The sequence below is a fragment of the Macaca nemestrina genome, chromosome 2 (genome assembly GCF_043159975.1).
Source record: "Macaca nemestrina isolate mMacNem1 chromosome 2, mMacNem.hap1, whole genome shotgun sequence".
NCBI lineage: Eukaryota > Metazoa > Chordata > Mammalia > Primates > Cercopithecidae > Macaca > Macaca nemestrina.
In genome coordinates this window covers 109,876,579-109,904,568 of record NC_092126.1, presented here as the reverse complement: position 1 = coordinate 109,904,568, position 27,990 = coordinate 109,876,579, and the positions used below count along the sequence as shown (strand labels likewise).

The 27,990-nt window shown below is 43.1% G+C and overlaps 2 protein-coding genes across 5 annotated transcripts in view; one reads left to right on the top strand and one right to left on the bottom strand.

The window, feature by feature from the left end:
- LOC105480359 (leucine rich repeat containing 2) overlaps positions 1-6,013 on the top strand; it is a 52,535-nt gene extending 46,522 nt beyond the window's left edge. For both annotated transcript variants that reach the window (XM_011739061.2, XM_011739062.2), the window contains exons 8-9: positions 2,021-2,157; positions 4,598-6,013. In XM_011739061.2, coding sequence (XP_011737363.2) covers positions 2,021-2,157; positions 4,598-4,647 — 187 coding nt within the window. In that variant the 3' untranslated portion in view covers positions 4,648-6,013. The remainder of the gene's footprint in view (positions 1-2,020; positions 2,158-4,597) is intronic.
- Positions 6,014-18,623: 12,610 nt separating this feature from the next.
- Positions 18,624-25,741, bottom strand: LOC105480357 (receptor transporter protein 3). Of its 3 annotated transcripts, none has more exons than XR_986429.2 (3): positions 25,080-25,168; positions 23,479-23,647; positions 22,506-23,286 (listed from the first exon to the last, which is right to left on the bottom strand). XR_986429.2 is itself a non-coding variant. In XM_011739058.3 (2 exons), exons 1-2 carry the CDS (start codon positions 25,232-25,234, stop codon positions 22,056-22,058), a joined length of 699 nt encoding a protein of 232 aa, XP_011737360.1. In that variant the 5' UTR covers positions 25,235-25,741; the 3' UTR covers positions 18,624-22,055. The 3 variants fall into 3 exon arrangements, 1 of the variants encoding a protein (XP_011737360.1); XR_011620029.1 differs by having other exon boundaries at positions 22,516-22,599; XM_011739058.3 differs by lacking the exon at positions 23,479-23,647 and having other exon boundaries at positions 18,624-22,599; positions 25,080-25,741.
- Positions 25,742-27,990: the final 2,249 nt, after the last annotated feature.

Below are 27,990 nucleotides of genomic sequence, written 5' to 3'. Positions count from 1 at the left end.
GATGGGTGGATAGATGGGTGGATAGTTGGCGGATAAGTGTGTGGACAGATGGGCGGATATGTGTTAAAGCAAGTATAGTAAAACGTTAAACATGGAATCTAGAGGATTGTACATGGGTGTTCACTATAAACTTTTTTCTACTTTTGTGAATATTTAAGAATTTTCATAATAAAATGTTTAAAAAGTAAAATGGTAAAAATTTAGAAGTGTGAAGGTTGGGAAACTGGAAAGAAGGGGAGAAATACCACCACTTGATTGAATGACATGAAAGTATTTGTCCTAAGGTAAAAGGCATTTTAAATAGATTAAGGAAAAACAGTGATAGACCAATGAAAAAATATTGCTTCTGGGATCTGAAGAGTAATTAAGGGGAGGGTGAGAGACTGTTGCTTCACAAAGAAGCACAATTACACTCTGCAGGTTTAAAAATATGTACAGTGATTACTTTGATTAAAAATTTTAAGAATGATAAAATGTAGGTATATTTCTTATTTTTGAATAGGGAAGGAAGATAAACATTAACTCAATGAAAAAAAAGTAAAGGAAAAGTTGAATGGTTCTATCTACATTAAACATTACAACTTTTAAACTCTCTCTATGTTCAGACATTAAACAAAATTAACAGGAAAATGAAGTGGGAAATATATATATATGTATATATATATATAGTGTGTATATATACTAAAATACAACACTCGTGGCTCATATCTTCCATATATACAGCCCTCGTCTATAATCCAATGAGAACATGCTAACACCTCAAGACAGCAGGGCCTGCAATTGCAACCAAAAACTATTTAAGAGATTTACTGTTTTGAATTGAAATAATTATAACATTTTTCACATCAATACATCTTTGAAAATTGTGAAGACAGAAGATCAAATGCCATTTGCGTTTCACCCCTTTAGCTTGTGCGTGTGTGTGTGCCTTTTATTTTTTTAGCAGCATTTCATGTTTTATTTATTTTTACTCTTATTTTTTCAGAGATGGGGTCTTATTCCATTGCCCAGGCTAGAGTGCAGTAGTGTCGTCATAGCTCACTGGAGCCTTGACTTCCTGGGACCAAGCGATCCTCTTGCCTCAGCCTGCCGAGTAGCTGGGATTACAGGCATGTGCCACCACACTCAGCTAATCTTTTGTATTTCTTGTAGAGTTGGAGTCTCTCTATGTTGCCCAGGCTGGTCTCCAACTCCTGGCCTCAAGCATATCCTCCTGCCTTGGCCTCCTAAAATGCTGGGATTATAGGCATGAGTCTCTGTTCCTGTCCTGTCTTTTATTTATTTATTTATTTATTTATTTTTGAGATTGAGTCTCTCTCTGTTGCCCAGGCTAGAGTGCCATGGTGTGATTTCAGCTCACTTCAACCTCTGCCTCCAAGGTTCAAGCGATTTTCCTGCCTCAGCCTCCTGAGTAGCTGGGATTATAGGCACACGCCACCACATCCAGCTAATGTTTGTATTTTTAGTAGAGATGGGGTTTCACCATGTTGTTTAGGCTGGTCTCGAACTCTTGACCTCAGGTGATCCACCCGCCTCAGCCTTCCAAAGTGCTGGGATTATAGGAGTGAGCCACTGCGCCGAGTCATGTCCTATCTTTTAAATACCCATTTTGTGGGGATTTTCCTTGAGTCCTTTGTAATGTGGACACATCATTTTAAAGATGGATGTCCCTTGCTGGGAGTAACATCAAACATTGCAGGATGACATGCAGCTGTGAGGATCTGCCTGAGAGAGGAGGTGTTAGTGTCCACTCCATGGCCTCCTGTCCTCTCTGCCTGTGACTAGGGAGCTCTCATTTCCCCATCAGGCCTCTGAACAGTCTGTACTTTAAAACTGGCTCTATATTACTGTTGGATTATTCCACACTGGAATTCCACTGGTGATGCTAATATCATGGGGTCAATGGTGACTTTTAAAGATAAGCCGGAACTTGGGATAACAGAGGTTATTTTGTGTGAGGAATTTTGCAGTTTAAAATGCACAGGTGACAAGGTGATACTTTCCATGCTTTCTCGAATAGATTTGTAAGCCTTAGGGACAATCCTATTGATAATGCCCGATGTGAAGATGGCGATGAAATAATGGAAAGTGAACGGGATCGCCAACATTTTGATAAAGAAGTTATGAAAGCCTATATTGAAGACCTTAAAGAAAGAGGTGGGTTACTCATATTTAAAATTATTTAAAATGAGTGTACAGACTTTCACTTGTGTAACACATTTGTTAATAGAAGTCAAATTGACAAAAAGTTTATGGGTTGAGGGGCACGTTACTTTGTAAATTATTTTTCCATTTACCCTCCAACACATTCCAAATGATACATTACCTTAAAATATCAAATTGTCCTAGTCCATTTGAATGCTTGATGAATCATCCACTGTTTGACAGAGAAGCTGGGAAATGTGCGCTTAAAATGTGAGGGTTGCATTACTAACCATACGTGAGTTTTTAACTAAACGATATTGACAAAATAGTATCCTAAGTTACATGAAAAATAAGATGACGTTTCAAAATCCATTTAAATTCAACTTTTGAAAAAGTTACCTCATATAAATCAAGAACACTTACATAAAAATCACAAAAGGGAAGTGCAGGATGGCCAATTTGCGCATAGATGCATTTAGTTTTGGTTTCCATAGGGTGGTGAGAATACAGAGGGGCGAGGCGGGTCAAGTACCTGAGGAAAGGGTGGGAAGGTTTTTTCCCAGCGCCAGATTCCGGCGGCTGTTTCCAAAGGAGTGGAGAGATCCTAATGATGTTCTGGAAGCCTTAAGCCCTTCCTTCCATCACAAGACAGCCTCCCCAGGAAAAAGGCATACGTCAGTCTTTGGTCTTCTAATCACTGCCTCCTTTTTGGGTGTGCATGCCTGAGAGTTATTCCTTAATTTTTCAGTTCTTTGATGAGCTAGGTGCAGACCTGGCAGGAAGAGAGATGTCCCCCATGTGGATTTAGGGAGGAAGCAGCACTGGCCCTGGGCCTCTGATGATGAGCATCTGTGGGCAGGCTCCCTCAGCCACCCTCAGAAAATGGCATGCGTGGGCATGCCCCTCCCACATCAGTAGATATCTGAAGACGATTAGTCACATTCAGATAGCCAGAAATGATGAAAAGTGTCATTTATTGGGCAAATTAAAAATTGTTTCAGCTAAACTAAAATTTCTATATGGTTACTTTTAATCTGTTTGGATATCCCTAATTTTGAATGCTGAACTAATATGAAATAAAGTAGAAATCTATTGTAAGTGTGAAACTGAAATAACAGAACCATTTATTTGTCAAAATTTACCTTTGTGTTGTATGGTTTTCCTCTTGTGAGAACCTTTAGTGTTCCATTTTACTCATTTATTTATTCATAATTATATTGTAGTGCTATTATGTAAAACTACAAGAAAGAAAATAGGTGTTAAGTTTTAGATCTATGTGGCCAGTAATAATAATTTGCTTTTAAAATTAATCAATTTAAATAAAATAAATATATTTATCTATTATAAAAAATACCATTTAATAAATATATTATTGATTTTATTGATAATATATTATTAGCTATTATTTATTTAAATAAGTTAATTTATTTTAAAATAATTTGCTTTTAAAAATTAACTTTAGGGATGATAGATTTTTAATTTGTTTACTTATTTCTAAATAATAATGATAATTTTATCCTGTATATATTCATATATATTAGATTGAACACATGATATTGCTAATATTAAGCTGGTTTTGTCCTACAGAAATGCCACTTTTTGATGGTTCAACCTAGATATGGTCAGGCATGTGCTCTGAATTTTAAAAAATTTGCTCGTTTTCTTTTCTTTATCATGGTGTCTTCCTTGTTTTCCTTCTTTCCCCATCAGACCAATGTCTGAGTGAAAAAATAGTAGATTTGATCTGCCCATAAGGGCCTACAACCTTGTGTGATTCCAGAAGGATGAGGATGTGAAGCCCTCACTGGTCCTCAAGCTTTAGTGAACACAGGAATGAGAATTTTTACTCATCAGGCCTGGGGCAGGGCCTGACAAAGTACACTTCTGACCAGCTCCCTGGTGATGTTGATGTCTTGTGTCTGAGAAGTACACTCTGAGAGCCATTGATATAGACCATCCTTTGACAAAATTTGGCTATGAAGGGAGACAGAAGAGGGGTCAGCAACTAGTGGGAAGAGCAAGGCTGAGAGAAGGTTCACTATGAAAGATCATGTATGGTTTAGGAACAGCCCAAACTTCTCTTATAAACGGTACCCTCTGCCACCTACTAGCCACAGTCCCAAGTCCGTGACCATCTATTTCTATTTTGTCATCTATTAATACTATAGGGTCATACAGCTTCCAAGATCTTGATGTAGCTGTAAGTTGGCTGGAAAGATTGCAAAAGAATGAGAGTTAACGATTCTTAGATCTAAACATTTCTAAAGTTTGACTGCACTTTTGTGATGGCTGACTTAATGGTGACAGATGCATTATTTATCACCTATACAGTATCTCTATACTTAAAACATGAAGTGACAATAATGGGTGTATTGACATAGGCCATAGCATGTAGTTAGATTTCATAATAAAATGGTGAATGACTGAGCATATTTTTTTCTTTCTGTTACAGAATCTGTTCCCAGCTATACCACCAAAGTGTCTTTTAGCCTTCAACTTTGATATCTGTCAGAAGACTGCAAATCTCACTATTCTCTGGAGCTATATATAAATCTTTGTTATGATCATGTCATATAGGAAGAATGGCTTGTGCTTAAGGACAAAGCCTAGAAACCACTGTCATAGTTGCTAAGAAAAATGGTTTTCAAATGTCAAATACATGAGTATCTCCCTCCATGGATTGGCGAATTGAAAAATTGGTTTATATATTGATATTTCCAGGTTCATTTGCATACACTTGTTTCCAAATAATGCGCATTTAATATGTTTTAAAATGTTTTAAAATGTCTTATTTTTAAGAATTATAACTAAAAGACCAAATACAGAAATTAAGTGCATTGTTTTCAGGAATCAAAAGATAAAGGGAACGAGCGCGGTGGCTCACACCTGTAATCCCAGCACTTTGGGAGGCCGAAGTGGGTGAATCACCTGAGGTCAGGAGTTCGAGACTAGTTTGGCCAACATGACAAAACCCCATCTCTACTAAAAATACAAAAAATTAGCTGGGTTTGGTGGCAGGTGCCTGTAATCCCAGCTGCTCAGGAGGCTGAGGCAGGAGAATCACTTGAACCTGGGAGGCAGAGGTTGCAGTGAGCCGAGATCATGCCACTGCACTCCAGCCCGGGTGACAGAACTGTCTCAAAAAAAAAAAAAAAAAGATAAGGGATTGTGAAAAGAGCATTTATATTGGACTAATCAAGTGAGAGTACTTTGTTATTTTGAAAGTTTCATTATTTCTTTTACTGAGAATAATCTTCCTTGAGTTTATATAAACTGCTATTTTCATATGTTTTAAGTTATATTTTGGCAAGTGTAGGCTCCCAGGAGAGACTTGTAGGTACAATCTAGGCCTTGAAGGTGGAAAGAAAGGCTGGAATATCTGCCCATGTATTGGGCACAGGATGCTCAGATGGTGCGTGGGTAGCTCTAGCTGAGGAAGTGTGGGCCTGGCTGTTCATGGGAAGTCTTCAGTGGCCTTCATGGATGGCCATCCTGCCCTGAGTGGCCACCTTGGGGGTCCTGGGACACACCTCAGTAAAGAGCAAAGGCAATGCCCTCGGGATCCCTTCCTCCAAGATGGCCATGTAGGGTAACGGCGATGACCAGTCCACACTGATAAGGAGTTCCTAGCAAGGCTTCCTTGTGGGTACCACAGGACAACTCTGCCCATAGCAAAGATGCTTCAGTCCAGAGGGAGCCCATGGGCTGTTTGAATTTTGGAGAGGTGGGATTCATTACAGGACTTTGGGCTCTTATGTCACATCACAAGATTTGGAGAAATTATACACAATCTCTTATTTTTATACCACTGTCCTGGGCTAAAATAAACAGGTTGTGGCTGACGGTGTTGAAGATAAATAAGCTTAAACATATAACTTTGACTGGGCATGGTGGCTCACACCTGTAATCCCAGCACTATGGGAGGCCAAGGCAAGCATGTTGTTTGAGCCCAGGAGTTTGAGAACAGCTTTGGCATCATGGCAAAACACCATCTCCACAAAAAAATTAGCCAGGTTTGGTGGCACATGCCTGTGGTCCCAGCTACTCAGGAGGCTGAGGTGGGAAAGTCGCCTGAGCCTGGGAGGTCGAGGCTGCAGTGAGCTGTGATTGTGTCAGTGCCCTCCAGCCTGGGTGACAGAGTGAGACCCTGTCTCAAAAGCAAATCAAACAGCAATAACAGTGTTATTATTGTTATAACTAAAAAAACCAAGCAGCTTTTGTGACTAAGAAGGAAAATATGTATATAGTGGCATATTTTTATATGAATCATCTCCTCTGTGGTCCTGCCCAGTACCATCCAGTGGAGCTTTCTACAGTGACGGAAATGTTCTGTATTTGCGTTGTCCAAGGTGGTAAACCAGACACATGTGATTCTTGAGCACTTGAACAGTGACTGATGTGATTGAAGAACCCATCTTTCAATTCAATTCAATTTAAATAGCCACATTGTTCCATCAGGTCAAACCCAAGACTGGAGTCACACTAGCCTTGGGTTTGACCTGATGGGGAATTCCCATGACAGAATGCTCCAAACCGTTCCAAGGCGGGGCCAGTTGCGATTCTAAAGGAAGAAGCACGAAATCGCAGGGTGATCAGTCCAAAGCATTTATGAGGGGAGCTTACACACAGTGTGGGCTGCAGCGTCCTTGTGATGGGCAGTGAGACAAGGGATGTTCTACCTGGGCATGTCCCCGGTGAGCGGGTCAGGTGATGGAGTTCACATGAGGATGTAAGGAATTTGGGTGGAGGCTGGGCTGGCTTCCACATGTTTAGCAACATGGTTGATCTTTCAGTGTTTCCAGCAACAACCTAAACACCTTTATTAGTGTCTAGGAATGTTCAAGGCCCAGGCTGGGGTTCAGACCTGCAGAGGAAAACATCAGCTGGCTGGGTCAAGGCACTGTGTGTTTCTTGGTCAGGACAGAGACAAAAATGGGGAAAACTAGGGGACCCCACACACATGTGGCTACCATACTCCAGAACAGGTATAGCCAGTTTTTTGTTTTTTGGAAGTTAATCTGGGGTAGAAATGTAGGGTGATTTTTATTTTCTCTGTCTGAAGAACTAACCATTTTTAAAAGGGTTATTATTGACATCCCAATATTTTGTCTTGATGGGCTTACTCATAAGTCCAAACATTTTATTCTCAACAGCTGTGAAACAGGCAGAGCGTTCTAAAACCACATGGTAGTGCTTCGATGGAGGACTGCTTCCACTTAGAAACAAACTCTGAGAAGTAGGTTAAGAGATGAAAACAGGGTCAGGCACGGTGACTCACGCCTGTAATCCCAGCACTTTGGGAGGCCAAGATGGGCGAATCACGAGGTCAGGAGTTCGAGACCAGTCTAAACAACATGGTGAAACCCTGTCTCTATTAAAAATACAAAAAATTAGCCGGGTGTGGTGACAGGTACCTGTAATCCCAGCTACTCGGGAGGCTGAGGCAAGAGAATCGCTTGAACCCAGGAGGTAGAGGTTGCAGTGAGCCAAGATCCTACCATTGCACTCCAGCCTGGGCAACAGAGTGAGACTCCATCTCAAAAAAAAAAAAAAAAAAGAGAGATGAAAACAGTAGGAAAATGAGAAATCACCTTTATTGAATCTTAAACGGTTACATTTTCTTTCTTTTTAACACTAAAAATACAATTCAAATTTATTAGCTGTACTACTTGAATGATTTTTATTTCATGCTAAGGTATATGTTACGTATAGGCAAGTGGAAAATATATCTGAAGAGGGGCTTTCACACAAATAGACTCTTCATAATTTATGTAAATTTTATTTTAATAAAACCAGTTTTTGTGTAAAAACCTTGTTTCACTGTCACATATGAAAAAAATACTGCATTGAGATATAATTATTTAATGTTATGTAATAACCCAAAACAAATATATTACTTGACTATGTTTGTAGAGATACTATTTAATTTATTCATATAAACGCACAGAAAGATTCCAAAGGAGAATATGTATCTTAGTGGAAATATAGAGATTTGAAAATTTGACATGATGCAAGTAGACTGATACATAATTTGGAAAGGTTATTTACATGGCAGAATACACGTATGAATATTAAAGTAATATGAGTGAAAGAATAAAATATTCTTAAAAGAAAAACATCCTGGTTCTAAAAGCTTTTTATTAAACCTATTTTTTATATGTTGGAAGTGTAGGGGGGAAAAGATTTTTTTTCCTCATCTGTTGCTAGGTTCATGGCTGAGACTCCTATAACAAAAGATGGATTAAGAAGTGAAAATAACATACGAATATATTTAACATAAGTTTTATGTGATATGGGAGCCTTCAGAAATGAAGACTCAAAGAAACAGGTAAATTTGTGTGTGTTTTTTGTGGGGGACAGAGTCTCGCTCTGTTACCCAGGCTGGAGTGCAGTGGTATAATCTCAGCTCACTGTAACCTCCACCTCTCGGCTGAAGAGATTCTTCCACCTCTGCCTCCCGAGTAGCTGGGATTACAGGTGTGTGCTGCCACGCCTGGCTAAGTTTTGTATTTTTGGTAGAGATGGGGTTTCGCCATATTGGCCAGGCTGGTCTTGAACTCCTGACCTCAAGTGATCCTCCCGCTTTGGCCTCCCAAATTGCTGGGATTATAGGCGTAAGCCACTGTGCCTGAACAACTAGTGCATTTTTTGATACTAAGTTTGATGATGAAGTGCATAGTTGTGGAAAAACATGATTGGAGGACAACAAGGTGTGATCTAATAGAAATACGCTGGGGGAAATTTACCAAGGCCTGTCAGTTCAGATTCTTCTTGGCGTCCCCGTGTCTTTGAGGATAAGGATGTTCCTATACTTCAGATACAGGCAGGATACCTCCAGAAGGGGGGTCTTATGACCAGCTGCCGGGAGGAAGGTCAGATAATTCTGTTATGACCTACTTCAGGGGTGAAGGCTGAGAGGAAAGTCAGAGATACCTTCCTGCTTCTGCAGTTTTCTCAAATGCCAAGGCGCCATATTTTGGGATAGAATGTAATGACGCCCATCAGAAATGAAGGGGCAAAGGCACTTAGGTGAAATCCTTGAGTAGTGTATTGTAATTAATAGCAGGACTCACATCTGGTTTCTTGACTGTAGCTTTAATTTTATTTCCACCAGAATCTCTTTTAAATTTCTTGATGGTTCTAGCCACCCTCCCCACCCACATGTTTTCTTGTTTGGGGTGTAATGGATCACAGAGCTAGTAAGCTATAAAGTAGTGAATTAAATCCTTACTACCATGTTCCTCCCAATTTGAGTTATGGAAGAATCCAATAGTCTTTTTTGTACAGAAAGAGACAGAAGTTCATTTTAATTTTAATAACTGGATGTGGTAGGAGATGGTTCCTTCTCACTTTCTCACTTTTCTGTAGAAAGACCCAGCAAGCTTCTCAACTCTCTTTCTGGCTTAGAGATGCCTCCTTCCGAAGGCTTGGCTGGTGTTTATCTGGGTCGTTAGAGCAGATATTCACAAAATGGTCAGTTTTTTAAACTTTAAAAGAAAAAGGTTGAGGAAGTGGATATCCAATCCTACTACTTACTGAGGTGTATATTCTAATCGGCTCAGAATGGATTATGTTTTCACCCAAAGACCGTTCTGTATTTGAGCCAAGGTTTAGTGCTTTATCATTGTACTGAGGGTACTAATCCTTTTTAAAACTAGGATTTGGTTTTGATACATAGATGACTTCTGTTTCTTACTCCAGCTTTGACCTTTAATATCGGCACCTGTTTCTGGTTTCTCCTCTTTGGGGCAACTCCACTTGGGGCAACTCCACTTGGGAATCCCATTGACATCTAAAACAAGTGTATGACAGGTGTGTTTATTTTCTTCCTCCATTTTCCAAAGTTACAGGAACAATATTTTATTGGTCTTACAAATGTGTAATTCTATATAATTTTCTTTTTCAAAAATTACCTATTTAAAAAAATCCACGGATCTTACTCATTTCTCTTTTCTTTAAAATATTTACTTGATTCTAATTTTTCCTGATAATAAGGAGGACATTTTTTTCTAGTATCTCATCTTGCAGCTTCTCCCACACCACTTGTCAGTGGCAAGATCTGTCATCAAAGTCAGTTTAGACCACATAATAGCATTTCTTAGGATTTTGAAGGACTTTCCAATTCTTTCTTGAGATTAAAGTTCTTGGCTCTAGTCTTCAGTGAGCTCACAAATAATCTAACTTCCATTTCTTTTATTGTCCTAATTATCCAAGTTTAAAAAATTATTGCCTAGTTTGTTTTCCTTATTTAATCGGTGCTATGATATATAAATATTGTTTGTGATATTGCCTTGAAAGTGTGAATGTGCATCATAAAATAGCATTTTCTAGAAATGCAAATCAAAATGACTACAAGATATCACTTCACACCTATATGTATGGCTATGATAAAAGAAAACAAAAGCAGAAAATAACAAGTGTTTGTGAGGATATAGAGAAATTGAAACCCTTGCACACTGTTGGTGGGATTGCAAAATGGTGTTATCACTGTGGAAAACCATGATAGTTCCTCAAAAAATTAAAAATAGAACTACCATATGATCCAGAAATCTCACTTCTGGGTATATACCCAAAAGGATTGAAAGAAGGGTCTCACTTAAAGTAAAATAAAAAAAAAGAAGGACGCCAGTGAGGGATATTTGCACACTCATATTCATAGCAGCACAGTTCACAATAGCCAAGAAGTGGAAGCAACACAAATGTTTATCAATGGATCAAATGATGAATGGATAAACAACATGTGGAGTATTATTCAGCCTTAAGAAGGAGGGAAATTCTGACACATACTACAACATGGATGAACCTGGAGGATGTTAAGTTAAATGAAATAAGCCAGTCACAAAAAGACAAATGCTGTGTGATTTCACTTATTTGCAGTATCTAATGCAGTGAAATTTGTAGAAACAGAAAAGTAGAATGGTGATTGCCAGGGGCTTGGAGGAGAGGAAATAGGGAGTCGTTTGTTAATGGGTATGGAGTTTTAGTTCTGCAAAATTAAAAAGTTCTGGGGAGCTGTTTCACAACAATGTGAATCTACTTACATGACTGAACTGTGAACTTAAATATGGTTCACGATTTTGAGGTTTTTTTTTTTTTTAGCACAATTTTAAAAAATTGCGTTTTCTTACTTTTGTGAAATCAGATGTCAAGCCTGAGTTACAAGCACATTCTGTGTGCACCAAAGCTCTCTGAAACCTTGTGTTAAGTTTCAACTCTCCAGTGAGCCAAGTGAGAATACTTTAGGGCTAATTTCTCATCTTCACCTTTGTCAATTTTACCTTAAAAATCCTCTCATTCTAGAACAAAGGATGGTATGATCATTAGATAACACTGTAATTAAGGTGGCATTACAACTGAGGTAGTTAGAACCTTGCAGAAGCCAAATTTCTTAGGGCTGAAAGAAGACACCTGGCAAGCTGCATATTTGGTAACTTAATCTGATAAATTAAAATAACACTCCTTCATAGAGGATTATGTTAAACTTCTAAAGTTCTCACTTCTATCTCTGAAGTGTCTAGTAACCGGATACTTCTTGTTTGTTCAAGTGCAACTTGCTGGACCAAAGGTCCTCAATCCAGCTTGCTGTCCTTCCCATCTGGGTTTTGGGGGTGGGTTTGGGAGGGTCCCCCTTTGATTCCCCGACCTGTGCCACTATTTCCAACATTCCTACTGAATAAGAAATTAGAAAAGGGCAGTCAGAAGGTTAGATTATGACTTAGGATGGGGCCGGGAGTCCCTTTGCTTCGCAGGCAGGGAAACTTAAGAGGTATGAATTCCCTATTGCTGCTGTAACAGAACCACAAATTCAATGGTTTAAAATAACACAAATGTATTCTCGTACAATTCTGTAGGTCAGAAGTTCAACACAGTTCTTACTGGGCTAAAATCAAGGCAGGGCTGCATTCCTTTCTAGAGGCTTTTCAAGAAAATCTGTTTCCTTGCCCATCCTGGTCTCTGGAGGCAACCCCCATTCTTTTGGGCTCCTGACCTCCTTCCTTCATCTTCAAAGCCAGCAACATTGTGTTTCTCCAACTCTTCTGAAGTCACATCTGTCTGACAAAAGCCAGGAAAGATTCTCCACTGTAAGAACTCGTGTGATATATTGAGCCTAGCTGGATGGTCGAGGACACTCTCCCCATCTCTAGGTCCTCCTCCTTAATCACATTTGTAAAGTCCCCTGTGCTGCATAAGGTCACCTGTTCACAGGTTCTGGGGATTAGGACATGGGCATCATTGAACCACATCACAGAGGAATTCACTCATTTTTTCCATGTACTTATAAGGTTTTATTATTTCCATTTAAGTCTCTAATTCATTTGAAATTTATCATGGCATATGGCTTGAGGAATGGTTCTAATTTTATCTTTTACCATAGGGCTGTCTAGTCATCCTAAAAACACTTGCTAAAAAGTCTGTCTACCCTTTCTGCAAAGATTTGAGATGATGCCTTCGTTGTATGTTAAATTTGCATATGAGTCTGTTTATCTGTTTATGGACTTTACATTTTGTTTTAATGGCCGTGAATGCCCATTCTTGGTTTTAAAATACTCAATGAAATAGAAATTGATGAGTATTCTCAAAGCCAACATTGTACCTAACGAGGAAAATTTGGAGACATCTCCTCTAAAATCCCTATTACTACTACTCAATTAGAGAAGAGGAAGAAAACAGAGATATCAAAGTTAAAAAGGAGGTAAAACCCACAGTTTGCAGATGATGTGATTGCCTACCTGGGAAACCCAAGAGAATCAACTAAAACATTACTACAAAAAATAATAGAAGTCAGGAGGGTAGTGGCATATAAAATAATACATGGAAGCCAAAGGCCTTTATACATAGCAATAACAGCTAGAAGATATAATAAGAGAGAAACCTATTTGTAATATAAAATCTTCCTAATAACATATATATAAAAACTATCTATGAAAGACTTTAAAACACATATGAAGGACACAACAGGCATTTACAAAGGGAATGATGTACCATGTTCTTGGATAGGAAGATTTAGCATGATAAAGATTCCAATTTTTTCTAAATTAATCTATACATTTAATGGGATCACAGTAAAACATCCACAGGTTTTCTTGTCTGTCTTTAAATTTCTTTCTTTTTTTGTCAGGTTGATTCTAAAATACATATGGGAAAATAAACCAGCAAAATAGCCCGGGAAACCCCAAAAAGAAGATTGAAAATTGTGAAAGCACTATCCAGTTCTTTATCTCTTAGTAAGTTTGAGGAGATGAAACACAAGCTCAGGACTTAGTGAGACTTAGGCTGGGACGGGAAGTCTAGGAAGGTGTGAATGGTTAATTTTAGGTGTCTACTTGACTGGACTAAGAGATACCCAGATATTACAGCTGGTGAAATGTCATTTCTGGGTGTGTCTGTGAGGGTGTTTCCCAAAGAGGTTTACATTTGAATCCGTAGACTGAGGAAAGAAGGTTGCCCTCCCCAGTGTGGGTGGGCAGACAGAATAAAACGGTGGAGGAAGGGTGAATCCACCCTTCTGGAGCTGGGACATCCATCTTCTCCTGCCCTCCTGCTCTCAAATGACAGAGCTCTCAGGCCTTTGAACTCTGGGACTTACACGGGTACCCTCACACCTCCAGTTCTCAGGCCTTCAGACTCAGACTGAATTACACCCCTGGGTTTCTGGTTCTCCAGCTTGCAGACTGTGGGACTTTTTGGCCTCTTTAATAACATGAACCCATTTCACAGTAAATCCCTGTCACAGGTGAGTGGCGACTATCTGGGCTGGTGGTGAAGGGGTAAAATAATTTACCAAGACAGTTGTAGGTACAGAAAGGCAGATTTATTATAGAAAGTATGAAAATACATTGCAAGAAGGCAACTGGCAGGATCAGCAGAAGAGGAGCTGACTGCAAGGAAACAAAGGATTGCTGGAGATTTTATAGAATGGAACTTGGGCTAGTTGATAATGTCAAGGCAACAGGGAGCTTAACCTGCATTCTTCTGTCAGCCAGAGTGTTTGATAAATTGAGGCATTTGATGGTATGCAGGAAATTTTTGAGTTGTGTACGTCATCAGGACATATGGCCATATGTCCTGCACAGATAAATCTTGTAACTAAAGGAGATAGGAATGACTTAGGGATAAAAGACTAATCTTTTATAAAATATCTTTTATAAAAAAAGGCAGACCTATAGCTCATTTACTTCATCTCTTTGTTTTCCCCTGGTCCCACCAGCCTGACTCCTTTTCCGTAATTAGGACTCCACATTCCCCTCATAAATCTATATACAGATGGCCCCTGACTTAGAATGGTTCAATTTATTATTATTTTTTACTTTACAATGATGCAAAAGTGACATATATTTAGTAGAAACCATACTTTAAAATGGGAAGTTTGATCTTTTCCCAGCCTAGCCATAGGCAGTAAGATACTCTGCCCTATTGCTGTTCTGAACATGTTAAGGTGGGCTAGGCCAGGCTAAGCTAAGCTATGATGCTTGGTGGGTGGGGTTGTTATTAAATGCATTTTTGACTTATGATATTTCTACTTATGGTGGGTCTATCAGGACATAACCCCATCATAAGTTGGGGAGCATCTGTATATCCCAGTGGTTCTGTTTCTGTGGAGAACCCTGATTACACAGAAGGCTACTCTCAACCACATATGACATGAATTTGGGAAGTGATGTCTGAGCCTGTAGGAACGGGGAAAATCTTATAACTAAAGGAGGTAGGGGTGACTTAGGGACAAAAGACTAATCTTTAGGGGAAAACTCCTTGGGGGAATTCCTTGAGGAATAATGACCAAATTATTTTTAAGAAAAGATCGTTTCCTACATTAAACTTGAACTGTTTCTAGCCCTGTGTTACTATTAGCGTACTTTGTTACTTCCATGAGTTCAAGAAAATAGGAAAACCAAACCCACTAACCAGTGTTTGAAGTCACCCAAGCAGGTGTGGTCTTCCCTAGTCACCATGTTCTCTTTGTGTTTATCAGCAAATATTAGTTGCCTTCCCCAGAACTTCACTACCAAGAGGCAAAGACTGAATTCTGCAAGGGAGTAAACTGTCATTGGCAAGCAGGTCCCTTGTCATGCCACCTGGTCTGTGAGCCCTTGGGTTTTCAGGTGGCCCAGACTTGCTCCTGTGTATGCCCCTTCCAGGTAGACAGGAATGTGCTCTGATGGTGGGAACACTGTGTCAGACTATGGTGTCCTCTGTTTAGTGGGGAACACAGAGCCAGGGTTTTAAACCAGGGCACGGTTCTCAAAGTATGGGACCACTGGGCACTTCTGACTCTTCTACTCCATTCATGGGAAAGGGGGAAGATACCAGCACAACCACAGGTGGTGAACATCACTTATTTCACCAATACAAGTAATTTCTGATATGTTTTATGCAAATTAACAATGACCCCTTTGCAGAAATATTTGAAACTTAGCACAGCTGTCTTGAGTGAGGATCCCAATTAGTTGCTAATGAATGCTAATTGACCACCTCTGGGATGGGGGTAACAGGCCACAGGGTATAGATGGCACAGATACACACACACACACACCCTAGTATCTATACTGAAGTGTTTAGAAGCAAATCACAATGAATGATTGGGTGTTCTGTGAAAAGGCTGTACATGGAAAATGATCCCCAAATGACACAGGATCCGAGAAACCAAAGAAAGAGGCAGACAAATCCAGTTTGTCGGTATTGGGTGATTTTTTAGGGGGGATTTACAGACAGTGTAAGAGACAGTGTACAGAAAAGACCATATAGACAGTGTGGTCTTTTGCGGTTGCAAGACAGGCAGATCTCTGCATTGCAACCCTCCAGACACAGGGCTTATATCTTGGTTAAATATTGTACGTGCTGTAGAAGGAATGTGCAGGGTGCTACGGGCATCTCAGTCCATGATTTCTGCAACAACGAGGGTTGTTTTGGAGGAAACTTACAATAAATATGTGTTCCTACATAAACAGCCAGGAGTTCAAGACCAGCCTGGGTGACAGAGTGAAACCTTGTCTCTACCAAAAAAAAAAAAAAAAAAAAAAAAAAAAAAATTAATGTGGCTACTGAAAACACTTAAGTTACCTATGTGGCTGACATGCTCTAACTCTACTAGACAGCACTGCCAAAATGAAGGCGATGTTTATAGAAGAGGAAGGAAATTCTCTCAGTTGGCTGGCTTTGTGTCCACCTCTACTCCCATATTAGAAGACAGTAGCCTTGACTGTATGTGAGAAATTTGACAACTCTGTTGAGATTTTGGAATAACAACTGCAAAATTCTTTCTGATTCTGGCCACTGCAGAGCAGCTACGTTTGGACCCTTCCTATCACCAAAAATAGCTATAAAAGCTAGGCAAAAACAAGGAAACAAAGGATGAGATGCACTGGAGAGCAACAAGCATGGATAGGCTGCGAGGAGCTGGTCCTCTGGAGGAGGGACACACATAGGGCAAGCCTCATGTGCCCGAGTTGGCTTGAAGACAGTTTCTGAAGCCCAGGAAATAAAGCAAAACAAAAAGTGATTATTTCAGTTGAATGAGGAGACAGGAGTCAGAATCTGAGGCTGCCTAGGCACCTGAAATTTAAAGGCAAAATCCCAGAAAGAAGGGAATTGAAGAGAAGAGGCTCAAAATGCTGCATTCCATTTTTCTTTCATTGGCTGATTACCAAGATGTGCTGTTCCAAGGGAAAACAAAGCCAGGCTCTGGGAGGCTAAAGGTTTGCATGGAAATTCTGGCAGCCATGCAGTACTGGAAAGCCAGAAATGGGAGGGAATGCCTAGTAGGGAGTGTGTATGGGGGTGGGGGTGGTGTTGGTAAACACCTGTGGCTTCCAGGCGAGAGCACAGAAAACCTCAGCCTCAGATTGGCTTTCTCCCCAGCATGGGCTACACAGCCTATGAGTAAGGGCAAAGGTGAAGTATGCCCCAGCTTCAGGTAGGTCCCAACGGCGTCTAAAACCAAGCCAAATTGCCCAGACTGCTGCTCTCACCCCTCTCCAAGCACAGGGACCCTCCTCCAGTTGGCCTTGGCCCTTGCCCAGCTTGCTCTGCAGTGCTGCCTGTCCCTGAGTCAGCACTCTGTATGCTAATTACCACAGTGGTGATGTCTTCTAAGGCAAGGCCCATCTGTGGTCATTTTTTCCTGACTTGTTTATCAAGTTTCAGCCACTCATTCTTCCACATGAATTAAACACACATCTTTTTCTGTTTCAGAAACAGTGTGTCCTTTGCCAAAGAGTCAGCGAGGATCATCCATGAATACACATGAGGAGACAGACTGCAAATGGGTAAAGTGGAAAACATCATTTTCATTTCCAAGCTGTTCATGGCCAAATGGCATGCAGAGAGCCCAGCAGTGCTCAGTCCAGATGTGGCAGGCTCATTCACCAAGCAGCCCTTCTTTCACCTCACACAGCTGTGCAGAGACTCCTCCCTGGGTTAGGAAGCAGGGAAAGGTGAGGTGAACCGGGCCCTGCCTCAGAAATTCCTGCTTCACTAGGAAGCCAGAGAGCATTAGAACTGGGTGGAATAGAACGGGGGCTGTGTAGATGGACAACCAGCACTAGTGGAATGAAACTCTCACCAGGGAGATGAAAGGAGGCACCTCGGGGATACTGGCACTCCAGTAGGGAATTAAAAGATGGACATGGTCTCATGAGTAGCTAGGAAGAGGCAGAGGGAATTGGTGAGCAAAAGCCTAGGAGTGGGAAAGATAAATTAGCCAAGGCATGGTTGCAGGTGTGGTTTGAGGGAACAGGTGGGAGACATGAACTGCCAGAATGACACTCCAGGACAACGTGAGGATGCAATGTGCCCTAGAGGGAGCACCAGGGTGCAAGCAAGGCACAATTCCAGTCGATGGAGGGGGGCAGGTGGGGAGAGGATGGGGATGAGGGTGAATGAAAAGAAGTTGTTGGCTGTAAGTGACTATTACACTAATTTCCATTGCATAAATGGAAGGATTCACATTTCTAGATTTAAAAAAAGGTGTGAGAAGGAGTCTTAAAATTAATGTCATTAATCAGGACACAGCATGTTCAAAAGACTGCTTTGGTTTCAGAGTCCTGGTGATATGGTTTGAATGTGTCCCCACCCAAATCTCATCTTGAATTATAGTTTTCATAATCCCCACGTGTCATGGGAGGGACCCGGTGGGAGGTAATGGAATCATGGGGGCGGTTTCCCTCATGCTGTTCTTGTGATAGTTAGTGAGTTCTCACGATATCTGATGGTTTTATAAAGGACTTTTCCCTTCTTACTTGGCACTCATTCTCTCTTCTGCCACTCTGTGAAGAGGTGCCTTCCGCCCTGATTGTGTTCCTGAGGCCTCTCTAGCCGTGCGGAACTGTGAGTCAATTAAATCTCTTTTCTTTATAAATTACCCAGTCTTGGGTATTTGTTCACAGCAGGGTGAGAATGGACTAATACACCTGGTAAGAATCTGTCCACAGACTTCCACATTTGCTCCTTTAGAATAGGAGTCCTCAGTGTTTCTTTTTTTATTATTTTTATTATTTTTGTGATCATCCAGCCCAAAATGTCAGTCCCAATATTTTTGATTGCACAACAAGGTTAAAAAAAACTGAGCATGCACTGCAAATGTGTGTATATTTGTTATTCATGCATCCTCTGCATATTTATGATACCATTATCCTAATATATTTGCATACATTATAAAAACATACCATAAGAGATAGTCAACTTTAAAGAAAAACTAGACAGGATATCTCTCCCTCCTCAGTGGTGCATCCTGCCTCACCCCTCAGTCACAGGTGGCCCCATGGAGACCACTCACTGAGAACTCACGTTTTCAGCCTGACTGGCTCCTTCGTCAGCAGACTCACACTGTGGCAGTCTCCCCTCCTCTCCACCAGTTTTGTTTCTCAGTATTACTTTGCTCGGCTCAAAAGTTACCTAGATGTAAGGGCCTTCTTAAATTCTCCCTTTTGACTATTTCTTTTCTTTCAGCCTCTCTCTCTGTGTTCCTCCCACTGACTCTCAACTTCAGGGAAAAGGCGAAGGTGCAGGGAAGAGAATCTGGACTAGAAGTCCTGGAAGCTTTCGGCCTTGGGCTCTGAGCAGCTGTGGACAATGCTGCAGTCACTGCGGGCATTCCGAGGATGAAGTGCAGCCGTTTATGTGGAAGGGTGCTAGGCACGTGCTATCGTTTGAATATTTGACCCTTTAAACTTCATGATGAAATTAGATCCCCAGTGTTAGAGGTGGGGCCTAATGGGAAATGTTTGGATCATGTGGACGAATCCCTCATGAATGGCTTGGTGCCATCCTTGCTGTAATGGGTGAGTTCTCGCTCTTAGTTCCTGCCAGAGTCAGTTGTTAGAACCTGGCACCTCCCCCCATCTCTCTTGCTTCCTGTCTCCCCATGTGATCCCTGCTTGTGCCAGCACTCCTTCACCTTCTATCATGAGCAGAGACAGCCTGAGGTCCTCACCAGAAGCAGATGCTAGTGCCATGCTACTTGTACACTCTGCAGAACTGTGAATGAAACAAGCCTCTTTTCTTTGTAAATTACCCAGACTCAGCTATTCCTTTATAGCAAAATGAACAGACTTAGACAGTATGCCTGTGCAGAGAAGGGCCCATAAGCCAATGCTGGTCTCTCATCTGCTCGCGCCTGGCAAACGCAATTCCAGGATCGATTTGGAACACCTTCTACTGTCACCCAGGCCTACCCACTCTGGAAACAGATATTTATCAACATAATTACCAGCTTGCATTACTATCTCTTATCTGGCAAAGGCAGGGCAGGCTCCGTACTCTCTTCCCTTGCCCTGGGGGTTGGCTTTGTCATGACCCTCCATACACTCACCTCAGTCTTCCAGTCCAGAGGCCACTCTCCTTGGAACAGGGTCAATTCCCAGCCTAGACACTCACTGTCAACTCTTTCCGAATACTGGACTGGGCCCTTGTGTGTTGCTGGGAGGAGACCATCTCGGGCCTTTGTATACTGGGAGATAGTGGGAGCTTGGGGAGGGGCATGAGTCTCCTTTTACTTTCCTGCTGACCTGCTGGAGGCCTTAGGTCAAATTTTAATTTGCACAGGAGCAATACCAGTATTCATCCAGTTCAGGTCGTGCCCTAAGCCCACCACTTGGACACCCGTTTCCTCTTTCCGGCAGATACTAGGCAGCAACTGTCACTGGTCAGACAATATATTTCAGAGCAGGTGTATGTATGTCAGAGGTTACTTTTTTTTTTTTTTGAGATAGAGTCTCGCTCTGTCACCCAGACTGGAGTGCAGTGGTGCAATCTTTCACTGCAACCTCTGCCTCCTGGGTTCAAGTGATTCTTGTGCCTCAGCCTTCCAGTAGCTGGAATTATAGGTGCATGTCACCACATGTTTATATTTTTAGTAGAGATGGGGTTTCACCGTGTTGTCCTGGCTGGTCTTGAGCTCCTGAGCTCAGGTGATCTGCCCACGTTGGCCTCCCAAAGTGCTGGAATTACAGGCATGAGCCACCAGACTTCAATTACTTCCTTAGAAATTAGGCATCCCCTTAGAAGTGATAGATTTTTATGGCTATCTGGAATATTTAAAATCAGAACTTTCTATCTAGCCAGGTACCGTGCCTCCTTACATCCATCTTTCAATAGAAGTTTCATAAAGTCAATCCTTTGTTCAATTTTACTAAGAAAAATCTCAGCTTCATTCAGTTCAGTCACTGGGAGGACATGGTCTAAGGAGCAAATAGTTTCTGAGATCCTGTCCTCTGAACATGAAAAATTCTGGTTAGCTGGTAGGAATCCCAGAGCTCCAAGCTGACAGCCCTCACGTGAGGCTTGTGGGCGAGAACTCCACATGTGGACCGCATGTTAGTAAAACAGAGTCATCCACAGTTCAAAGCCATTTGAGACTGCACAGGTCAGCCCCATTATTCGTGGAGTCTATCTGTGATTTTGCCTACCTGTTGAAATCTATTAGTAACCCCCGTATCAGTACTCATGGTGCATTTGTGGTCATTCACAGACATGTGCAGAGCAGGAGAAATTGGAGTCACCAGCACCCGTGTTCCCAACTGAGCTGGAGCAGGGCCTGTGTGTTCCCTGCCTGTTTGTTCCAGCTTTTGTACTATAAACAAACGTCCTTCTCCTGATCTATTTTGCCATGCGTTCCACATTTTTGTGCTTCTGTTGGTGATTTTGCCTGTTTTCAATGGTTCTCAAGCATAGTGCAGAGCACTGTCTGGTGTTCCTAAGAGTGAGAAGGCTATGATGTGCCTTATGGAGAGAGTATATGTGTATTAGAGAGGCCTGGGTTATGATGCTATGGGCTGTGAGTTCCCTGTTAATCAACAATTTACACTAATTACATTACCTTTAAAAAGAAAGATCTTGTGGCACGTCCTGCCCACCCTCACCCCTGAGCAGCATGCACACCTCCTTCCATGGAGACAACTGTTTGAGAATGCAGGTTTTCATCCCGATGCTTTTGACTGCAAATGCCTTCACAGTCTGACCTCAGAGGGTCTGTGCAAAATTCCCTGATGAGGGAGCCCGCAGGCTTCACAAGATTTCCAAATGGTTTGTGAATCATAGACACTTCAGACTCAGTTCTCTAGAGAGTGAACACAATTGTGAAGGTCTTTTTTTAAAATACTGAAGTGAAAGTCACAGAACAAATGTAACCATTGAAAGTGAACAGTTCAATGACATTTAGTGCATTGACAGTGTTGTGCAAGCACACCTCTATCTCAGTCCAAAACATTTGCATCACACCTCTCTCCCCTGCAAAAGAAACCCCATCAGGATTAAGCAGCTGCTTCCCATCTCCCACTACATCTCCCACTCCAGGCCCTGCTAGCAATTCATCTAATAGATTTACCTATTCTGGACCTTTCACATAAATGAAATCATATAACATATGACTTTTTGTATCTGATTTTTTTTCTGATTTAGCATCATGTTTCCAAGGCTCATATAGCAGTTCTTGCAACAATCACCACAATAACAATGAGGATGACACAACAGCAGAAAATGCTTACGTTCCTACAGATGTGGTTCTGCAATATGTAGGAACAGACATTCTTTCTTGAGGCCCAGGGCTCAACTCCCTCCTCCACCTTGTAAATGGAGTATACTCTTGGGGTCTGAGATTGGGGGAGGCTTGTAACCTGTTTGGACCTAGCACAGAAGCCCTCCAGACAGGCCTCACAGTTGTCACTATTGTGTGGTCCTTCAAGAGAGATGTCCTTGATCATAGGAACCTCCTCTGTCAACTGAAATCTTCCTCTATAGCATTTCTTCATAATTCGGAACACCAGGTTTTTCAGGATTCTTGAGATGTTCTCTTGCGTGAACTCAGGGTCCTCAAACAGAGGTTGGGGGCACTTCTTACATCTCTGGGTAAACACCCTCATCTTTACCTGGCCCCTGGACTTCTCCTCACTCCAGTGCATGTGGAAAAGGACCAGAACCTGGGCAGAGGCCCAATTACGAGAGCAGGAGGAGCACTGGAACCTGTGGAGACAGAAGAGAGCCTCAGCCTGGCTCCATGTGGCCAAATCACAGGGCACTGCCAGAGAGAGAAAGGAGCTACCAATTGCAGAGAGACATGACTTGACTGGGGCTGTGGCTCCGTGGTGGAAGAAATTACTAAGACCTCATTCCCATCTCCACTGTGCCACTGACACGCTGCATGCCACACACTGTCTGCTATGAAAACAGTGAATTGCAAGCTGTTAGATCTGGGAGGGACCTTGGGCATCTTCTAAGTCCAACACGTTCATTTTAGAGATGAGGCACACTCTGGAAACTCCTCATGTCCAGAGACCCAGTGGGTGTAAAAAGGCATGACTGGGACTCTGGTCTCCCTATTCCAAAGCAAAGGTTCTTCAAATGTAGATTCAAATGGGTCAGAGGCTACAACTGCAGCAGCAGCCAGTTCAGTTCAGGACCCTGAAATCCACAAATCCATACAGGTGAGTGTTGATTAAGTTATAGACTCATGAGTTGGCGGCAGGAGCCTGAAGAGTCCAGGATTCTCCTAGAGGAAAGCCTTTGCCTTTCTCTTGGCTGCCGAGGGTCCCCGGTCGGCAGTATTGCAGGGAGATCACAGCGTCCAGCTCTCTCTTCATTTGTTCCCCCTCCAACCCAGTTCCTTTGCTCAAAGTAGCCTGGAAAGCTTCATATTCTGAATGCCACTGGCTGCAGACAGGGTACAAGAGAATGACACCTTGTCTCAGCAGGGAGGAGGGCAATTTTCTGAGCTAAGGTATCTGGACAAATACATGTTAGGAGGTAGAGAGAGAATAAGGCAGGAAGCACATGGCTGTATCCAGGAAAGGAATTATGGGAGAGGCAGAGAGCTGCAGTGTGGCGGAGACATTTAATGCTCACCTAATTATCCATGCACTCCCTCCCACTTCCCAGCCCCTTTGCCGTGAGGTTGGGGCCATGGGATCATTGGGCGATGAGATGAGGCCAGCAGTGATATATGTTCCTTCCAGATATGGTCACAGAAGCCCTGGTAAGACATTCCAGCTTTCTCTTCCTCTGCTTCGGTGACCTTGGAAGCCACATGTAAGGTTAAATCAGTGATATTTCCAGGTTTATTTGTCACTGTCACTGAGCCTAGCCTTGGCTTGATGCCTGGATACAGAGAAATTAGGCCGCGGGTGGTGAATTGGAGAGGGCTGGGAAGACTGAGTTAGTCCAGGGCATGCTCCTATATCTTGACTCTAGCTGCAACCCACAGAGTGAATGCAAGGTTGAAATGAGAGGGAGAGGTCAAGAAGCTGTGATCACTGTGAGAGGACCTTGCTGGGAGTCACCCAGAGTCAGCAGTGCAGAGGGACCTGGGCCCTGCTCTGAGCAGACGTCCACTGCCATCCCCTGGGTCTCAGTGCTGTGTTCCTGTGCTGGTTCAGAGTTCAAACTTCCCACAGATAAATAGACTGAGACTTTGGTGCAATGCTCCCTATGGCAGCTCCTGGCCTGAGAAAGCCATAGGCCAGTGGGAGGGCTCTGCTCCCTCTATGTAGACTCTCCCCTGGAGGGGGCAGCAGGTGGGACAGAGTCCCCAGCCTCCACCCTCTGTGCACTGTGGGCAGTCATCCCCGTCACCCTCCCAAGCCTTGGGGCTCCCTATTTCAACCTGGAAAAGAGAGGATGAGACTTAGGACGATTTCTAAGACTCCTATTTTAAAAAGATTCTATCAGCTCAGAGTAGAGAGGGGCAGGATTGCTGCCTGGTGCCCAGGCCCCCTGCTCCTCCGGCCTCCCCCGGGGGGGTCTCCTCAGTGCCGTGAGTCTCTCCTCCTAGGGGTTCCATGGTGGGTCCAACAGTCTCCCTAGGCAGGGGGTACATGCACCGCCCATGGGTGCAACAGCTGTCCTTCCTCCCCTCCCCTTTCCTGGCTGCTCCCTGTCCCCACCCCGCCCGCAGACTGATTTCTCTGTATTCAGGCATTAGCTCACAAAAGTGCTCAGGCCTGCTCTTGTTTTGGGGCTCATTGTAATTGTGAAAAAACAATCTTTTTTTTTTTTTTTTTTGAGACGGAGTCTCGCTGTGTCGCCCAGGCTGGAGTGCAGTGGCGCGATCTCGGCTCACTGCAAGCTCCGACTCCCGCGTTCACGCCATTCTCCTGCCTCAGCCTCCTGAGTAGCTGGGACTACAGGCGCCCGCCACCGCGCCTGGCTAATTTTTTGTGTTTTTAGTAGAGACGGGGTTTCACCATGTTAGCCAGGATGGTCTCTATCTCCTGACCTCGTGATCTGCCCACCTCGGCCTCCCAAAGTGCTGGGATTACAGGCGTGAGCCACCACGCCTGGCCGAAAAAACAATCTTTAATGAAGTTAAAACTTCTTGGATGATGGGCATCTTATTTCCCATAGTCTTCAATTTGCAAGCATGGAATAGAACAAGAAAAGTAACAAGTATACCTAGTAAGAAATGCTCCAGGATTTTCTGGAATTCATACCATCATATTCCCCCTCACCTGGCGAAGGTCCACTGCTGGTATTGCATCCAGCCTGGCTTCAGGACGTTGGGAAGAAGGCCCTTGTCTGGTCTCAGGGTCCATCTGTGCCATGGCTTCACCTCCTGCATTAACTCCTGAAACATTTGCTTCCACACTTCTGTGTCCCGAGTCATCTCTGCTGTTACGGTGTGCCAGGGTGGGTTGAGCTCTCCTGGGCCCTGGCAGGTCTGTAGTGGGAGATGAGGTTTCTCACTTCACAGGGCAAGGGCTCAGACCTGCCCTCCCTTTGAGGACCTGGATTGGGCCCATGGACCATGTCTCTGCCCCAGGGACAAAGGTCAGTTGGCTCCAAGTTCAGAGGATGGCACTAGGCTCCACAAGGAATTTCAAAAGGCACAGAACTTGTGATTTTATTCATCAAAATGTTGCCAAGGGAGAGCTCTAAACTCCAAATCAGGAGGAGTGCACTTCACTTCAGTCTGGCTCTGCTGTCTACCTGCCTGTGACCAGGAACACATCTTTTCACTTCCAGCACCCCTGTACACGGTGGAGAGAGGCTGCAGGTGTTCTCTCCAGCTCTAACACTGGAAAATCCTTCTCCATCAGGCTGCTGTGCTCATGCTGGGGAGGAGAGGCACAGGGAAGAAGGATGCAGTGGTCCTGGGACCGCAACGGGATTCGGATTCCCGTGTCCTTGCTCCAGGCTCTTTACATTCCGGCAGACACCCAAGGCTGCCCACCCATGAGAAACCAAAGCTGACGCAATCACTGTTTGCCCAGGTGACAGGTACAAGGGCGCAGGTCGGTGAGAGGCCACTAGCCCTAGGCAAACCCAGAGTCACTGCCCTCCTCCCTGAGGCGATTCCCCATCCTCTACTTCCTGCAAGAGAGGATGAGGAGGAGGAAGAGGGGAGATTAGGGAGTGGGTACCGGAGTGGGCAACACCCCAGGAAGGTACACAAGACTCTGGTGTCCGCATCCCAAGACCTGTCCACAAACTGCGTGTGTCTTCCTCGGAGCCAGGCACTGGCCTATGTCCCTGGCCACCTCCCAAGAGGAGGAGAGGAAGGAAGGGAGCAGACCAGGGAGGAAAAAGGAAAGGAGGCTGGGGATGCAGGGGGACGAGGGGATCTCCTGGGGCACTTGGAAACAAAGCCACCTCCTTCCTCCTCTCCAGCCCAGCTGCCCGCAGCTCTTGCCCTTGGGTTCAGCTCCTTGGCAGGTCCAAGTCCTGGGCCTCCCCTCTTTCCAAGACAGTTTTGTTTCTCAGCATTAAAGCTATCCCTCAGTTCCAGGGGGATTGGTTCCATGGCTCCCCACAGATACCAAAATCCTTGGATGCTCAGGTCCCTTATATAAAATTACATAGTATTTGCATATAATCTATGTACATCCTTCCGTATCCTTTAATTGATCTCTAGATTGCTTATAATACCTAATATAATGTAAATGCTATGTAAATAGCTGTTATACTGTATTGATTTTAAACTGCGAACTAAAAATAAGATCCTAAGCCCCCAAACCAACTGAATGGACTCGCTTTTGGCCAAGGGGACCCCTGAGAAACCTGAAAAACTAAATTCCCAGCTAGAGAGGAGGGGGAGTTGGAAACACCTTATCATACTCCCTCCCTTTGAGCTTAGGGACAACTGACCAGCATTGAGGTTAAAACAGAGATCATAAGACTGACAAAATAGACTGCTGGTCGCAATAAGATAACCACTTTATAAATAAGACCTAAGGCCATGCACAGTAAAAGTTATGCTCTACAAACCATAATATCTCATTAAAGGGAGTTTTATTAACCTGGTGTAATGGGGCTACTTTCCAACCTGACTGTGGTATACATCACATGACAGAGAGCAGACTCCCTTGACTTCAGCATTGCTTTTGCTGACTTCATCTGCACACAACGCTTAAGTCATTGCTACACCCCGAAAGAGATGTCCAACTTTGAATGTGACTATATTTGGAAAAAGGGTTTCTGCAGATGTAATTAAGTGAAGGATCTAGAGATGAGGTCAGTTTCATGAAATTTAAAGTTTCTTTTCATGGCAGGACATAACACAATGACAGGAAGATAGATACAAGGCAGAACTTTTTGTTAGTTATAACTCCAGACAAGAGAAGGCTGCCAGCCAGGCCCACACAGGGTGCCTGGGGACAGGGTAAGAGCCAGCTGGAGCTGTGAGGGGCAGTTTGTGGGTGGGAAGTTGGGTAGTTGCGTGGGGCTAGCTAGGTTTCATGGGCTCCCTGTGGATTGGCTCATTTAAATAATTCTGAGCGCTCCAGGGCATAGGGATTGCCCCTAGTTGTCTAGTACTATTACGGACAAAATTGGTTCCCCCTAAATGGGGTCTTTTCCTGTTTAGTGCTGCAAAGCCAATATGCAAAATCAAAAGTGAATCTTAAGCAGCACAAGTTTTATTCAATGGCCATGGAATTGAGAAGTGGGAGCTTGGCTCACAAATCAACTTCTCAACTAGTGAGGGAAGAAGGATTTCTCTAATGAAGGGGTTAAACATTAGAAACGAGGGGAGGAATAGTCATGTCTTTTCTGGAGATGGGTGGCGAACTTCTTGGAACTGGAGTGCTGCTTTCCTTTTTGTCCTTTTATGGCCTCTTTTGATCATGGTCATGGTGATTGTCAACCATCATGGTGCTTGTAGGAGGGTCTTTTAGCATGGAAATGAGATTATAATAAAGCCTGAGATCTTTCTGAAGTCATTTGGTTGTCTATCTTCGTTCTAACCAGTCTTAGCTGGTCTGGTTACAAAGGGACATTTGTATCACAGGTGTCCTCTTTTTCAAAGATAAGCAGAGATAAAATGGGGTAGAAATTCAGCTGGGTCACAGAGGCATTACACTAAGTAACAGTTCCTGGCCTTGGGATTATTAGGGCAGGTGCACAGTGATCAGGAATGGCCAG

Coding starts and splice junctions, on each gene's coding strand:
- LOC105480357 (XM_011739058.3), bottom strand. CDS start 25,234: ATGACTCGGGACACAGAAGTGTGGAAGCAAATGTTTCAGGAGTTAATG. Junction 22,600..25,079: donor CAGCAGTGGACCTTCGCCAG/GTGAGGGGGAAT, acceptor CTGTCTCCACAG/GTTCCAGTGCTCCTCCTGCT.